Here is a 17,649-nt window from a genome sequence, read left to right on the forward strand (position 1 = left end):
CTAATGTTAGATTGCTTGTGAAGGATGACGTTAGTCACACACGGAGATATGTAATTCAAACAACGGTATTGTGATTAACACAACTATTAAGGCATGTCTGTAATATACCGGTCGGTCAATAATATAAAATACTGTAGATCAGTGCTTTCCAACCCTTCTGGTCTGAGGTTCCCCCCACAGCCCTGTCATATAAACTCACATACCCCGCCCTATCAATTCCCATTGTATTCACACTATTTATCATATTAAAGTGAATATTCCTACATTTTCATGCAATTGAACTGTAAACATTTAGGTTGGTTTGGTCAGAAATTCTACTAGCTAGCTAGGCCTTTTACTTGAAGTGTGGTTAATGTTTCAAAATTCATCCATTACTTTTAGCTAATCATTTCAACTGTTAGTTAAGTCACTTTTAGCTGTTTATTTCTACCATTGATTACTTCGCTATATGTTTAAACATATGTTGAGCTGTTTTAGCTGATATATTGTTTTAAATCAATCATAATTCAATTATTTTAATTAGTTAAGCTGCTCCACAATCTTTCCAAGTACCCACTGGCTACAGCAGAGATACCCCTTGCTGGGGCATCACGGCAGGTGTTGCGTCAAAGACTGTTTCCCTGTAGATGTCTTTCCTGCTACTTGCGATCTAATTGGAGATGAACAGCCAATCAGAATTGACCTTTTGATTCTGCGATTGGAAATTGTTGCCAATTTCAGTGATAAGATAGATCATGGCCAATTTGTTCTTCAAGGTTTTCAGTGCGGATATTTGCAAATGTTTTCTGTTTGCAGGAGAGAACCTGGCACTCCAAGGAAAAGCCACACAGTCATCCCAACATTCTACAGGCACGGCATATAATGCTATAGATGGGAATCGTGCCAGCGTCTGGAGCCAGGCCTCTTGTTCTCACACAGTCCAGGAGTTAAACCCCTGGTGGCGACTAGACCTGGGCAAAACCCACAGAGTGTTTTCTGTTACCATAACTAACTACAAAAATCTTAATTTACAACTTGCTGGAGCTGAGATCCGAATTGGAGATGCTCTTTTTGACAATGGCAACAGCAATCCCAGGTAGTTTACAGTCCGTTAACTTATGTATATATATATATATATATATATATATATATATATATATATATATATATATATATATATATATATATATATATATATATATATATATGGGTTATAGAGGTTTGGTGTAATTTAGCAGCAACTTACCGTATATCTATCAAATGTTTCTATTATCTATCTGTTATTCAAACGATCATTCGATGAGTTAACACACTAATTTCTTTCTCTGCTAGGTGTGCTGTGATCTCAAGAATCTTTCCAGGTTTCACTGAAACCTTCCAGTGTAACGGGATGGACGGTCGCTACGTTAACATCATCATTCCTGGAAGAAGCGAGTACCTGTGCCTGTGTGAGGTGGAGGTCTACGGCTCCAGACTGGATTAAGTCTAAGGAGGTTCAAAATGTATAACAATGATATGTTACATTGCAGACGTCAGCTGATGCTATTGCATAACCTCATGTTGCAATCATCAAGTACTTGAGTATTTGGGTGGATGACAGGCTCTCTTTTAGAGTACATACAGAGAACCTTGTTTTCTGAGAAGAAAAAAATGGAACTCCCTTCTATTGCATATCAAAACTGCCCCATTTTTATGATGTTAAAAAGGTGGTTAAAGGAGAATAAAATATGCAATCATGAATTTAAATTTTATGAGCACCCACAGCTGTGTGCTGTGTGCATACTGTCTCTGTGTACATATTGAACAGTTTAAAAAAATGCCTATTGTTGTATCGATATGTTGTTTGTATATTTGTTCACCTGCCTGGGCACTGAGGATGATAATTAGCCTCTGGCTTTGTATAATACATCAGATTTTAAGTGTTGAAATGGAATGTGTATTATACATGATTCTTGTCACACAAACATGTAAATATATAAAAAGCTAGTGAAGACACTGAGGGCTAGGCTACATTCTTAAGTGTTCTTGCCTATGGGGACATATTACTGCTGCCTCCATTACTTCAATGCCTTGACTCTGTGTATCACTGTTCTCCAACTCATTGTCCCGATGGCTGGGGAATGAGGCAGATGGACCAGGGTGTGCTCGCTGGCTAACTTATTTTTTTCTTTTTAACAATGTTTGTATTGATTTTTCATTAGTACGTCGAAGCCCATAACAAAATCTCTCTCCCAACATCTGCTGTATTACAAGAACCAAAAAAACAAAAAAGCTAACTATAAGACAGTATCACAGGCATAAAACAATGGCACCTAGCAAAGTTACTATATGCATGAATACAAAAATAAATAAGAATTGCACCTTTGCTATCACCCTCCAAGACATGCCTCAGTCCTTTCCCCTTCTGGGGTTCACCACATATTTGAATCTTAGGTATCAGGTGGCATTAAATAAGTTATTTACAATTACTCTTGAACGTATCATCTGGTGTTTTAAGGTATTCCTGTGTTTTACCAGAAGTTCTTCTTTTCGTTGGAGCCACTAGAGAGGTCAAAGGTTATATGACGCAATTGACAGGCAACCAAGTGACATTCACTGGGTTTGAACATTGTTGGAAACACTTGCGATAACTAAAAAAATGTTTTTATATATATATACAGTGTTGGGAGTAACGTGTTACAAAAGTAACGCAATTACAGTAATGTATTCCTTTTTGCTGTAAAGCAGTAATATAACGCATTACTAATTAAATTTCGGTAATATTATACTCGTTACAGTCAACATTTAGTGGTGCGGTTTTTTTAAGAATTCACCAACACCGCGACACATTTCTTCACAGGAAAAAAAAAAGCCGTATTATTTTCCTGTCGCTGTATTCGATGGTTGAGATGACTGCAGAGACAGATACATTTGCGAGATGGATATTATTTTCAGGAGTTATTACGCTGCGTTGAAGTGAGCTGTCCTGTTTCTGTTCCCGTGGTCAGAACCAGTGAACCGTCACCTGTTGGGACATACATGCTGTCCGTACCGTCTCTGGTTCTGGCTCTGACCACGGGAACAGAAACAGGACAGCTCACTTCAACGCAGCGTAATAACTCCTGAAAATAATATCCATCTCGCAAATGTATCTGTCTCTGCAGTCATCTCAACCATCGAATACAGCGACAGGAAAATAATACGGCTTTTTTTTTTCCTGTGAAGAAATGTGTCGCGGTGTTGGTGAATTCTTAAAAAAAACGCACCACTAAATGTTGCGTTAAAATGCGTTGTAACTCGCGTTACTGAGACTGTAACGAGTATAATATTACCGAAATTTAATTAGTAATGCGTTATATTACTGCGTTACAGCAAAAAGGAATACATTACTGTAATTGCGTTACTTTTGTAACGCGTTACTTCCAACACTGTGTGTATATATATATATATATATATATATATATATAGTATATATATAACAAAAGGTATGGTCATTTTTTGACATCTTCATTCAGTAATATATGTAAATATATATATATGTAAAATCTCCAACAAATGCAATAATGACTTGTTTGAGGAAAGTTTGCTTATAACTACAGTACCCAGCTGTTTAAGGAAGTATACTGAGCCTTAAGAAAAATTAAACTTCATTTTTGTGACCTGCTTTTAAAGTCCCAGGGGATCCTTTTTGGATGATTTTTGAAATCTCACTCTGTCCATAACTGAACAAGCATACAGCATGAAAAACAAACATCACCAACAATCAGAGCAGTGTAGTGGCACCACAGGATGGAGCCATCTTGACTCTCACACACAGACACAGATAATGTAACATTATTTTATTCTTGCAACATGATAAGGAAATGAGAGGAATATTCCGTTCTCTTAATACATCCATGGAATATTCAGGTTACATTAGATATTAGTTGAATGGACATAGCAACAATGTAAACACGCACTTTTGTTATGCGTTTTCATTTTATAGGCCACGTTTTGTTTAAAAAAAATATGCCGCATGTACTTGCTGTTTACTGTCAATTCCCACATAAATACAGTTGTACATGTGTATTTTGAATTCGCAGGAATTCAATTTAGATGCTGAAAAGACCACATGAGGACAAATAAGGAGGAAATAGGTCCATAATAATATAAAATAAAACTACAAAAGCTCTGAAAATGTGTTTGATTTCTCTAACTGACTGACTCAAACTGATGGACCTTAATGTACTGGCTGAATTACCATTGTCACCACTATGATCTGGCTGGGTCGCTTTTTCAGACAATGCCGCATTAACTTTAAATGACATTACTTTTTTACTGGATTAGCTCTAGTTTAACAAGCTAGAACTCCCATCTGTCTGTAGATAGCAAATTCATCTTCATCTATGATTGCAACAGGAGTCTGTACAAGAGCATCAGCTGAACATCTGCAATGTAAAATGTTGTTATACATTTTGAACCTCCTCAGACCTAATCCAGTCTGGAGCCGTACACCTCCACCTCACACAGGGTCAGGTACTCGCTTCTTCCAGGAATAACGATGTTAACGTAGCGACCGTCCATCCCGTTACACTGGAAGGTTTCAGTGAAACCTGGAGAGATGCTTGAGATCACAGCACACCTAGCAGAAGAAGAAAATACTTTAACTCATGATCATTTGAATAAATTAATACTAATTTCATATATACAAGTTACTATTACTATTTGCACTGTAAACTACCTAGGATTGTTGTTTCCTTTGTTATCAAGAGAATCTCCAATTCGAATCTCAGCTCCATTGAGTCGTTGTGGGATAGAATCTACAGTGTTGGTTATGTTAACAGAAAACACTCTGTGGGTTTTGCCCAGGTCCAGTCGCCACCAGGGATTAAAGTCGTTTTTTGTGTGAGTACAAGAACCCTGGCTCCAGATGCCGTCACGATTCCCATCTATAGCATTATATGCAATGCCGTTAGAATACAATGATGACTGTGAGGCTTTACCTTGGACTGCCAGGTTCTCTCCTGCAAACAGAACACATTCACAAACATCATTACCATCATTATAACTAGTTTTCCTTGATCTCTCAAAGTTGCCCAAATCTCTATATGTCTTGAAACTGAAATTTAACAACAAGCATATTGTTACCCTATCCAATGGTAAGAGGAAACTGCAGTCAAAAATGGAGAGATCATGAAAAGTTGTGAAGATGCCTGTTGTTAATTTGGATCAACACAGCAAAACTTTAAGGATGCACCAGCAGCTAGCAGTAGTACATGTGTAAATTGTGCTGTATCCACAATAGCACATTTTCACATCTTGAGAAACTTTTTTTTCTCATGATTTACCATTCATTTTCAAAATAAAGGAGCTGGCTGGTGAGGCAGATATAAAATGAAACAGAGCCATCATCTAGAAAATCACATCTGGCTTCAGCCACGTACTCATTCCTCACCAGTTGGGGCCCGGTACCCGTAGACTTCCACTTCGCAGAGGGTAAGAACTCTTTTTAAACCTGGTAGAACCACAGTCACATATCGTCCCTCCACAAGTCTGGTAAAAGTAATTTTTAAAGACCTGCCTGCTGGAATATGAGAAATTACACCAGCCCTAAAAGAGAGATAGGGGAAGCAGTGCATGAAGTTGTTTCATAAATGCAGTAGGCCACTTGAAAGGTAAAGAGCAATATAAAGTAATCAATAACACCAACACTTAATCAGCTGAAAAAAGAGTAGACGCTATTTCATACAGCAAATTCCACATGTTCAATGAGTGTTGCTATCGTTTAGTTTATAATCTACTAGCCAATAGTTAATAAGATGAGCTGAGTCAGCATCTTAGGGTGGCTTGCGTCTGCTAAACAATTTCCTGGGGGAAACCCTGTATTTAAAAAGTAATAACATTCACTCACACTGGGTTTGCAGCACCATTATCTTGTAAAGAGTTGCCGATGTGAATCTCTGCCCCGTTGAGCCTTCCTGCACAGCAGTCTCCTCTGTTGGTGATGATGATGGAGGTGACGATGTAGGACTCCAGCAGGTCCACTCTCCACCAGGGGTTGGTCTGTTCATCAGTGCGGGTGCATGAACCGGCAAAGTAGTTAGATTCACGGTTTCCATCAATAGCATTGTGGGCAAAACCATACAAGTCTGCATGACGCACCGACTGGGTTGCTTTTCCTCGCAAGGCCACATTTTCTGTGGATGAAACAGTTAAATGTTAAAATTTACAAGTTGTGAACACATCGTTGATATACAGTATGTCCCCCTTTAGCAGATGAATGTGAAAACTGCATTCTAGTGTAAAACTCTGGACATGAATCATACTGCACAGTGATGCTCAAAAGTCCAAGTGATAACAAAAAGCAAAACACATTTTGATTGGAGGTGGACTTTAACAGAGATTTTACAGATTTAGCAGGATCATACTTACGGTAGGTGTAAGCCGAGCACGTCCCCAGAAGGAACAGCAAAAGCAGAACTGAATTGTGTTTCATTGTTCTGGTTGAGACAGACCAGAGAGTCAATAATAGAAGACACTGAATGAATAAACATTGTCATCATTATTACTGTATACAATCTATCCCTGACCTACAACAACCAGAATTTAGATACTTATACTGCATAAAATAAATTAACAGTTAAAATGAAAAACTAGTGTCAAATAAGAAACTGTGTAGTCGTAACCAATGCACAAGACAAAAATCAAATAACCCTACAGACTGTGTATTTAAAAGCACCATTATTTAACTACAACCACATACCTTGACCTATATAAACTCAGGAAGACGAGGAGCCGCTGTTTATGTTGTGTTGGTGAATATGATTTGGTGTGGACCACACAGGGATATTTATGTGCACATCTTATCATGGCACATACCATTGTCTATTGATGATTTACCACAGATGACTTGTCTTTGTCCTTGTATGTAGATAAGGCTTGAGTCTGCAATCAAGGAAATCAGGGATCAGCTCATTTTTATGATGTTTGTTTTGTCTAGCTGTCTACCTTTGGTTTTTTAGATTTAAGATTCAATACTTTTACTTACTATTGCCACACCATTCATCAAACTTCAGCTTCAGCTGAAAGAATGAAGGTTTTAACACTAGATTTTGACAAAATCTGGGGGCAGGTTACATCATGAAATTAGTTGAATGAGTTGTATGTACAGTACATTGCAACAATGTCAAATTTCATGATGTGCTTTGCTTTGATAGGCTGCCTTTTGTTTTGAAAAACATGCCACATGTACTTGCTGTTTACTGTCAATTCCTTAATAACTACAGTTGTCCTTCCTGGTCAGATATAAACACAGAGATAAGAATTTTAATGTTGCTGATACTGCTTGCCATGGATGAATATAATTGTATGAAAATGTATTGACTTACCAACACCAAAACAACACCAACACCAAAATGTGTTAAAAACGTACTTGGCAATAAAACCAATAAAACCCTTTCTGATTCTGATTTCTGATTCTGATTAAATGAGAATGGAAACATATTAACCTGTTGGTAACGGGAGTGCCATAAGGGACGTATTTACAAATAGCACTAGTAATCGACGAGGAGCCCCAGTTGATGTTGTGTTGATGAATGTGATTTGGGATTGTCACAGGGATATTTATGTGTACATCTTATCATGGCACATGCTATTGTTTATTGATGATTTACAGATGACTGGTATTTCAAGGTTCATTCATACCTTTGTAACTGTAGATAGCCTACAATATCAACAGCTACTACTTATTAAATCATATAACAGGCAATCATAAAAAACAGGACACAGGACAACACAGGTGAAAACAACAAAATAATACAACACAGCAGCTTATTTGAAGTGTCAAATGTATTCAATCAATTACATGTAGATGTACATGTAGAGCTTATAGCTAAATCCTCAACTAATGCAAATTAAATTCTGCATTTTGTATGTCCATGATAATATCAAATAAAAACAGAGAAGCAATAAAAATTTGTGCAATTTCTGTACACACGGATGATGATTGACATGGATGAATATTATTATGAAAATGGATTTGACTTTAAAATGTATTATATGAATGCATGGTCTTATTAACCAAAGGCTGATAATCTTGTACCTCTGTGCCATAGAGCTCCATTGCTCCACTATTAAAAACACATTATTAAGCCACACTGTTGCACTGGGTGACATGTTCCTTTATCACCATGAAAACACACACACACACACACACACACACACACACACACACACACACACACACACACACACACACACACAGTAGTTTATTTTGTAAAGCACAGTGCAGCAGCTGACACAATGAAGTTGACAAAGGAAAGCTCCTCGAGATCAGAAGCAAGTCACAAATCCATTCCTAAGTTTGAACGTATACGTTCCTTTCTACATTCTTGGTAACTAGTTTAGTCATTACCTAAATTACTATGCACCCTTAAAACTTAAGAAATGTCTTAGCTAGTAAAGACTTTACTGATGTGTAAAGCAGTTGCTGCTGTCCAATCAAGAGCAATCAATTATGTAAACAGAACATTTCAATAACCATTTTAGACGTGCATGTGCAAGATTATCTTTTGTAAATGTACGATCATTTGAGAACTGAAGCATCTAAAATGGGTCATTCTGCATAATGAGTACTTTTACTTTGGATACTTTAAGTATATTTTGCCATACACACGTACTTCTACTCAAGTAAGATTTTGAATGCAGGACTTTATCATTGTAATAGTTTTCTGTTGAAATGATACTTTTACTTATTTAAAAGGATCTAAGTACTTCCACATTTTGCACTTCTTGCACATTGTGGTGTCATTATCATAACTGCTCAGATTGTATTATTGCTAAATTGTTGTAAGTTTTAAGTTATCAGAATTAGGCATGATTACATATTAAATGCCATTACACCTTAATATCAATAATTAGAGAGTAGACTAACTTGGTCAACTAAATAAACTAGATAGAGTTGGATTATGTTTGTGTGTTTTCAGAGAGAAAAACAGAGAAGTAGAAATAAGAAATGTTGAAACAGACATTTAAGTGATGATGCCATAAAGCAGAAGTTTGGAACATTGCGCAAAATGAAAACCTGAGACTAAGCAATTTCAGCATTAACGGTTACTTTTTTTTTAATTAAGGCTTACACTGTTTTCTGCTGTTTTTCTCACATGATTGGTGAACGAGCAAGCTGCAAAAGAACTCAATCACACAAATGCCTTTAAAGTACGATACTATTAGATGGTGAGTAATGAGCATCAGGCTGTTCGCAAAATCGGTGGTTGTCTGAACTGAAGTCGTTGGTTATAACTTTGTTTTATAATCAGTTTACAAGTTTATGAAGTGTAAATTATTGCTCAACAACCAAACCTCCTGCCGTAGTGGTCCATTTCAATCAAGCTATAGTGTGCAGAGATGATTGTGCACATTGCAATACCCCTCTGAAAAGTACAAGAAAAAGTAGTTGGGCAGAGTGGGCCCTTGGAGAGTGTTATATTATTTTGTGTATCATATAATTCGATTATTAGATGCTTTAGGCTATATACACGACTTTCCACTTCCAGGATTGCTCCGCTGGAAATTCCGCCTGAAGTCCCTCGTTTAGGCCGGATGTCCGTTGCTTTGGGGTTCCTTTGTGTTGGCATTTTAAACTCCTGTGTATATGTGAGGACTTAACTGCTCCTCAGATCTCTGCAGAGTAAATCCAGACAGCTAGACTATCTGTCTGTCCAATCTGAGTTTTCTGTTACACGACTAAACAACTTTTAAACGTACACATGTTCCACTAAAACAAGTACCTGCCCGAGGCTATTTTGCAGAGGCGCATCTCTCCGAGGTATAGTGCAGTAGAAGTATAGCGTAGCATAAAATGGAAATACTCAAAGTAACTCAAAATTGTACACAAGTACAGTACTTGAGGACATTAGTTATTTCCATTCCTTAGTTATTCCACCACTGCCACTAAGTGAGTGTAAGAGTCATTTGTTTCCTATTATTTCTTTTAAGTTATTACTCTTAAACCAATAATATTGGTAAACAATGGACATGAATTGATCAATGATCTTTGGCATACTTCTCTGCATGTACTTGGATAACCTCTGAAATTAAACTCACAAGTAGGGAAGTAAAATCAAGTGCATGGGCGTTAACCAATGGGCTGTGATTGGGTAAGTGCTGACTATGAATTTGATCTGATTCTGATGATTGGTTGGACATGATTTGACTGATGTAGAGGTGAAGAAAGAAATGCATATAAAGGGCAAAAGAATAGCTTAGATTAGTTTGGGAGCCTTTTTTCTCATCAGACTGTCGAGGTCTCGAGGTAACACTTTCAATTTCTTTTGAGCATCAGATCATCTAGTACATGAGTTCCTGTGTATCCTGCTGTCTCAACTTGCTTTTCACTGCTTGAGAACATATTACTTTACAAAAGATATGCAGCTCTGCAGCATAAGGAAGAAAATAATAGCCATAATAATTTAAACCTTAATCCTAATTGTGAAATTCAACCACAACTGAATGCTTCTACTATATCATTGCACTTTCTCCTATTTTGTTGAAATCTAACACATTCAACATTTCCGTTGTTATCACTCCTCCATAATTCTAATGCAATGCATTTCTCAACAGTGTTCAACAGTAATAATGAAGAAAAAGAAGTGTGCTTTTTTTTAAACATGGTCAAGTAATGACTCTCATCTTTCTCAACCAGAATGATGAAACTGTATGTTTTCCTTCTGCTGCTCCTCCTGGAGACGTGCTCAGTTTCCACTTATGGTGAGCATGATCCGACAGTATGTGTGATGTCTTCATTGTAAAACATCACCAGGAGGTGAATGTGTGTCTGACTGTTTTGTTAGCAAGAAAAGTAAAAAAGTATCGGTTACACTTAACTTGAAAGTATCTACATAAGAGTGACATGACACTGTCATGAACGTGTCATAAACATTATAAACAAGTCAAACATTTATGACATAACGCATCTTTTAGTAAGTGTCATTCGGTTTTTGTCATGACAAGTTATGGTTAGGGTTAGAGTTATGGTTAGGGTTCATGTGTCATGACAGTGTCATGTGTTCATGACAATATCATGTCACTCTTATGTAGATACCTTCAAGTAAAGTGTTACCAAAGTATCGTTATACAAATAATTTGTCTGGACATAAGCAAGTTTTTCCCTCCATAGAAAAACACATACTCATCAGCAACACATGTTGGGTAACAAAAGCTTTACAACAGCTTTTTTAAATGCAATTTTGTGTTTATAGCAACAGAATTGTGTTCTGCATAAAAAGTTGGGAAATGCTCACATTAAATTTGTGTGCTGTATTAGCTAGTCTAGGCTCTCCAAATGTTGTTTTGTAGTTGGACTGTATTAGCAGATTAACGTCCTCTTTTCTGCAACAAATTCCTGCAGGATTTTTGTATATATTTGTATAAACAAATACAGAAAACATCTTCAATCTCCAATTCAACAACCATGCGTGTCACAGCATAGATAATAAACACTGAGGAACACATTAATCAATTTGGCAACATGTGCACTGTAATGCAACATGCTGCAAATACAAAGAACACATCCAAAAAGACATCAAATCCAGAAATACAGAAGACAGAAACACACTATAGTTGATAACAATTGGGTTGGAAAATGACCTGAACGGTTTAAGTTTACTCCTAGTGTGGGCAGGTAACATGTATCAGGCAGGTAACAGAAAACCACATTTCAACTGGGATGATCTAAGAAGGATCAAAAGGAGGCAAACTGGTATATGAGTGTGGCTGATGAGTGAATGGGATGCAGGTGAGGAGGTGAGTGGGAGAGGCCAGGCAGAGCTGGGGACAAGAGGGAAAGTCCGAGGGCATCAGGTGGACGGATGGAAAATGGCAATGATTTTATTTGGAGGACTAATTATAGGTCTGAAGAGGAGGGACAGAAAGACGAAGTGTGACAGGACCACAGTTAAGTTATTAGTTGAGACACTGATTAAAGCTTAATTAAAGCTTAACAATTCACAAACGATATTTCATATCTTTTGTATGTATTTTAACTCTCATTCCTAGAAAATGTGGCCTTGCGTGGAAAAGCAACCCAGTCAGACCGTTATGAGCACGCATTTGGATCTGCCGAGGCTGCTATTGATGGAAACCGTGAATCTGGTTTTCATTCTGGATCATGCACCCACACTGATGAAGAGAGCAACCCCTGGTGGAGAGTGGACCTGCTGGAGTCCTACATCGTCACTTCTGTAATTATCACCAACAGAGGAGATTGCTGTGAATTAAGGATCAATGGGGCAGAGATCCGCATTGGCAACTCCTTAGAAAACAATGGTGCCTCAAACCCAGTGTAAGAAAATATCCTGCATTTTCAAAGAACACAATAACTTCTGTAACTCCTTCACTGAAGGGATACTTTGCAGATTTATATCAAGCTCTGTGTCATCTTTGTGTGTGTGTGTGTGTGTGTGTGTGTGTGTGTGTGTGTGTGTGTGTGGAGGGGTGTTAGATGACCCAGTGCATAGAGGAATGGGGCAGCTGACATCTGCTGAGATCATCCAGCGGATTTAGAAGGATCAATCAGCAAAATATCTCTTTAAGCATTTCTTTCATCGTTCTGAGAAAATGAAGCATGTTTCTGGGGCAGTAAAATGTGATTCATGTGCTGCTTTTTTATTCTCTTTCTTTAGGGCTGGTAAAATTTCTAGTATTGGTAGAGGCAAATCATTCACTCTGACTTTTACTGATCGTGTGGAGGGACGTTATGTGACTGTGGTTGTACCAGGTTCATCAAAGATCCTTACACTCTGTGAAGTGGAAGTCTACGGGTACCGTGCCCCAACTGGTGAGAAATTGAGCTATTACATAAATAAATATTCAGGGATTTTCATCTTAATTATAAACTGCTGTATAAGCCAAAATAATCACATGACACATTTTTTTATGTTATAAAGTCACCATGCTTATAAGCTAAATTTGCGATGTGATACATGTAGTTAGTACTTTAATTAGTGTATTTGGAGAGATGTTATGACTTTAAATGTAACATTTATACATCCTATTAATAATAATAAAAAAAAAAAAAAGATTTCTGTTTCTTCAGGGAATGGCATAGTTCTAGTAGAAAAGAACAGTTGATGGTATTTTAAAAACCCAAAATATTTGGGGCTTTTGAGAAAACATTTGGGACTGGAGCCCCAAAAGCCACCCCCTCCACTCCACCCCTGATCCTGTCTTTTCTGCAAATTAAATCACATTCTTTCAATGAGTCATAGGAATACGATATTAGAAGTCACATATGTTGGAGCATTTAATAAGACCTACAATTTGCCGTGATTTAGTTGTCATGTAAAGCTCAAACAAGTCCAGGTGAAAAAATTGTAATCTTTGTAAGTATTCTTTTTGCAGGCGAGAACCTGGCACTTCAAGGAAAAGCCACACAGTCATCACTGTACATGTTTGGCGCTGCATACAATGCCATAGATGGTAACAATGGCAGCAGGTGGGACGACGGCTCCTGCACTCACACAAACAACAACATCGACCCCTGGTGGAGACTGGATCTGCGCAAAACCCACAAAGTGTTTTCTGTTAAAATAACCAACCGAGATGAAGACGCAGAACGACTCAATGGAGCTGAGATTCGCATTGGAGATTCTCTCGCAAACTTTGGCAACAGCAATACCAGGTAGCTTATCACCTGTTCATTTAGAGTCCCTGGTTTCTCACTTTACATCTTTAGATACATTTGTATTTCATATTTCAACACAGCATATTTTACTGCTGCTGTAATGAAAAAAAATGTTAGCACATTTAGGTCGACAGAGAAAGCTCTTCTCGCAGTTCCTACATTTGCAATCACGGCTATCGTGCATTTGCTGTCGTGGCACCTAAACTGTGGAATACATTACTGTTTATATGTTTTTCAAAAGTCAGCTTAAAGCACACTTTTTCAACCTGGCTTGCTTTTGTGGCATATTTTAGTTGCAGCACTGTGTTGCCGTTGTATGGAGAAGGAACTTCGTAGACACTGCTCTTAGTATAAAAAGATTTATTACATCAAAGATTACAGCATCCATTTACAGACTCCATGGAAGGTCTGGAGAACACACCGCCAATATGCATTCTAATTCTACCTTTACATTTCACAGCTTATATGGGATAGCTTAGGTAACATGTTAGATAACCTATGGAAGTCAAGTTGACATAGCATAGGTTAGTGTCCTCTTCAGGGGCTTCCTATAGTTCGTTAACCCCTCAGCATCCAATCCGAGACCTGTCTTTTAAACATCCCATCGAAATCACGCCACTAAGAGGTTAATTATTACTCCCTATACTGCCACAGTACCCATGATGAACGTTCTTATTATGACTCAGCACATTTGAGCTTTATACAGACATTAAACCTATAAGTCCATCAGATACTACACTTTCAACTGAATTGTACGATGTTATACCTCCTTCATTATCAGTGTTGGGCAAGTTACTTCCAAAATGTAATACATTATAGATTACTAGTTACTGTCATTTGAGAGTAATTAGTTATATTACAATATTACTGTCTCTGAATTGTAATGCATTACACTACTTTTGCATTACTTTTGAGTTACTTTTACCAAAATAACAGGGGAAGTTTGATTTGGCAGCTAGCTTGTGAATCCACTTTAATACATCATAGATTATTCATATTTTGTATAATTAATATAAATATGCAAAGTAACTAAAGCTATACAAAATAGATAAGTAAAACGAAAATGAAAATACTCAAAAGTACGGCATTGTTGTAAAATGTTTGTTTATAGCACTTCAATAAGAAATTCATGTTGTTTAGTTTAAAACACTCTAAAGGAAATGTTCAATTATAGTGTGATTAAAACTCACTATTTACATTATTTACAGTAGGCTACTTGATTTACAGCTGATTTGTGAAAAGGTAGCCTACACAACCTTATTTAACAGTAATTTAGTATTACTGCGAACCGTCACAGGAAGTGCTTTTATTTTGAAGTAGGCTACACGGAAGTTGTCTGTTGTGTAGCCTACTCTTGCTAGCTTACTGAGATGCAACATGTCCGTCAGGCTCAAGTTGTTCACTTTCTTGTTTGTAAAACTGCAACATATTGAACAGTAAATGGTCACAGTAAAAGACAAGCGCTTTTGGTCATCATTCGAAGCCATTCCACTACAGGCAGAGTTACTCCCTACGGCTGATAAAATGCAATGATATTTACGTGTAGCAAGCCTCAGCATTAATTCCCGACATGTTTATATCTGTCAGCCGCTGACTACCGTCACCTGTTGGGACATACATGCTGTCCGTACCGTCTCTGGTTCTGGCTCTGACCACGGGAACAGAAACAGGACAGCTCACTTCAACGCAGCGTAATAACTCCTGAAAATAATATCCATCTCGCAAATGTATCTGTCTCTGCAGTCATCTCAACCATCGAATACAGCGACAGGAAAATAATACGGCTTTTTTTTTCCTGTGAAGAAATGTGTGTTGGTGAATTCTTAAAAAAAACGCACCACTAAATGTTGCGTTAAAATGCGTTGTAACTCGCGTTACTGAGATTGTAACGAGTATAATATTACCGAAATTTAATTAGTAATGCGTTATACATTACTGTAATTGCGTTACTTTTGTAACGCGTTACTCCCAACACTGTTCATTATATACTTTATTATTTTATCTAATTTTTCTGAGTTTTACTTTTTAAAGTATGATTTAACTGTGTGCCCTTTGGTTAAAGAAACAAAGAGCAACCTTTTTGATTTCTGTTTCTTCTGCCAGGTGTGCTGTGATCACAAGTATTCCAGCAGGTGGTGTTGGTGAGTTCAAGTGTAATGGGATGGACGGACGCTATGTCAACATAGTCATCCCAGGAAAAGAAGAGTTCCTGAGTCTGTGTGAGGTGGAGGTGTATGGCTCTCGCCTGGATTAGCTCTGAAGAAGTTTACAATGCGTAACAAAAACAAATCACTTCATTGTAAACTTATTCATTAGCTCCTAGTGATTCCATTTGTACGATTTTGTTAACACCACTTCTTAGTGCATACATATTAAGTTTGGCCATGTTTCAATTTCTAATCTAATGCTAGATTTTTGGTGTACTGTCACCTGCTGCAGGATAAAAACTATGTAATCAATACTGAAATATAATTAAATCATTAAAACAGCTTATTGTTCTATTCATTTGATCATCATTGGTCTGAAACAAATGTACAATGCACACATGAAATCATTGATTGTTGCATGAGTCACAGTCATATCTGTAATGTGTCCTTGGGTTTCATGAAAGGCGCTATATAAATACAAGTTATTACTATTATTATGTTTATGCACTTGATGGCAAGCTTATTCAACTTGTTGAGACGGAAGGTGAGATCAACTAAGTTCTGCCAACTACTCAGGGTTACTCAGTTCAACAAAGCTGTTTTCTTTTTCTTACAAAATAAGTCAATTTCAGGTATCAGAGAATGGAACCTTCCCACGACTAAACCAGCGCACAACTGAGTGGAAAAAATTCCCAAACATTAAGCATCCTTGATCGGAAGAGATTAATAGTTTTCATCAAGGTGCTCATCACATCAACCAACCGGGCGATTCTAGCTTCCTGTGATTGATATTCCCATATGATGATAGAACTGTATGCAGTTTAGACACCCCTACCATAACACATGATGAAATCAAACATTATTGTCATTTCACAGTTAAGTGAAAGCATTATTGTAACTGTAAATGTGTTGAACCAAAGTCCTCGTCAAATAGGTCTGTTAAAATCAGTGCAATCATCTCTCTGTGAGGAATGAATGAGTGCGTATTACATGAACTTTGGATCACTGGAAGCAGACTTAAAAGTAAGAAAAAATTGTCGCACACTCTGGCTCTATATGCAATTCTCTATTCATTATGACGACGTCACGACCAAACGTTAGCGATTGGTTATGGCAGATCCAGAGTGGCTCTGGGCAGATCCAATAGTTTTAAACTTCAACAGAGTACCCGCCTTCAAGGAAGTTCTGTCAGGTCCATAACGTCAAGAACAACACAGACAATAAAAGCTTTAGAATTTTTTGAATGAATTATGAATTCAATTTGGCAGCATGGCTCTGTTCAGAGGAGTCCCCTGACCTTTCATGAGCACCATGAAAGAGCAGTGAATCAGGGTACAGCAGCAGCAGCATTAGGGGACGCTCACACAGTTTAAGACTGGGAGAGCTAAACTATTCCCCCATATGAACAGAGCAGCAACGATGACATAGAAGCAAATGCCACGTTATACACGACAAGGTGGAGCAGGGGAGGAGTTGGATAGCAAAAAGCAGGCAGCAAGCATTAGGAGCAAGCTAAAGCAGCAGTAGAAACAAGCTAAATTAGCAGCATTTAGGAGCAGCTAAGGCAGCAAGCAGAAGGAGCAAACTGAATCAGCTTAAGTAGCGTGCCGTGTTGAGTGTAGCCATTACCAGCGAGGGGATTGTCCAGCTGATGCACTAATGCAGATCAGCTGCTGCAGCTCAGCTGATGCAGATCAGCTGATGAGACCGTGATGTTGACCAAAGTCAAGTGGCCAGACTCTCTGTACAAATGAAATATACGAGAGTCTGGTAGGACCAGGCTAGCTGGTGGTGACTTCAGAGCAAGGTTATTATAGTTTTGCATTTTTCATTAGTTTTTATTTTTATTTCGTTTTGACTTTTTGTTTTCAAATTCAGTTTAGT

At 37.7% G+C, this 17,649-nt stretch overlaps 3 protein-coding genes across 3 annotated transcripts in view; 2 read left to right on the forward strand and 1 right to left on the reverse strand.

Annotated features, from left to right (window-relative positions):
* LOC116036029 (fucolectin-like) overlaps nucleotides 1-17,649 on the forward strand; it is a 37,980-nt gene that overhangs the window by 2,549 nt on the left and 17,782 nt on the right. Inside the window, exons 4-5 of the mRNA XM_036006382.1 lie at nucleotides 756-1,075; nucleotides 1,312-1,563. Of these exons, the coding sequence (XP_035862275.1) occupies nucleotides 756-1,075; nucleotides 1,312-1,462 (471 nt within the window). The 3' untranslated portion in view covers nucleotides 1,463-1,563. The remainder of the gene's footprint in view (nucleotides 1-755; nucleotides 1,076-1,311; nucleotides 1,564-17,649) is intronic.
* On the reverse strand, nucleotides 3,783-6,532 carry LOC116036025 (fucolectin-4-like). Its single transcript, XM_031279435.2, has 6 exons — nucleotides 6,487-6,532; nucleotides 6,370-6,455; nucleotides 5,849-6,134; nucleotides 5,393-5,547; nucleotides 4,679-4,961; nucleotides 3,783-4,579 (listed from the first exon to the last, which is right to left on the reverse strand). The coding sequence occupies exons 1-6, from the start codon at nucleotides 6,498-6,500 to the stop codon at nucleotides 4,429-4,431; spliced, it is 975 nt and encodes a 324-aa protein (XP_031135295.1). The 5' UTR covers nucleotides 6,501-6,532; the 3' UTR covers nucleotides 3,783-4,428.
* On the forward strand, nucleotides 10,117-16,104 carry LOC116036028 (fucolectin-1-like). Its single transcript, XM_036006365.1, has 6 exons — nucleotides 10,117-10,249; nucleotides 10,640-10,704; nucleotides 11,992-12,277; nucleotides 12,618-12,772; nucleotides 13,336-13,615; nucleotides 15,722-16,104. The coding sequence occupies exons 2-6, from the start codon at nucleotides 10,641-10,643 to the stop codon at nucleotides 15,870-15,872; spliced, it is 936 nt and encodes a 311-aa protein (XP_035862258.1). The 5' UTR covers nucleotides 10,117-10,249; nucleotide 10,640; the 3' UTR covers nucleotides 15,873-16,104.

Source organism: Sander lucioperca, chromosome 10 (genome assembly GCF_008315115.2).
Source record: "Sander lucioperca isolate FBNREF2018 chromosome 10, SLUC_FBN_1.2, whole genome shotgun sequence".
Lineage (NCBI taxonomy): Eukaryota > Metazoa > Chordata > Actinopteri > Perciformes > Percidae > Sander > Sander lucioperca.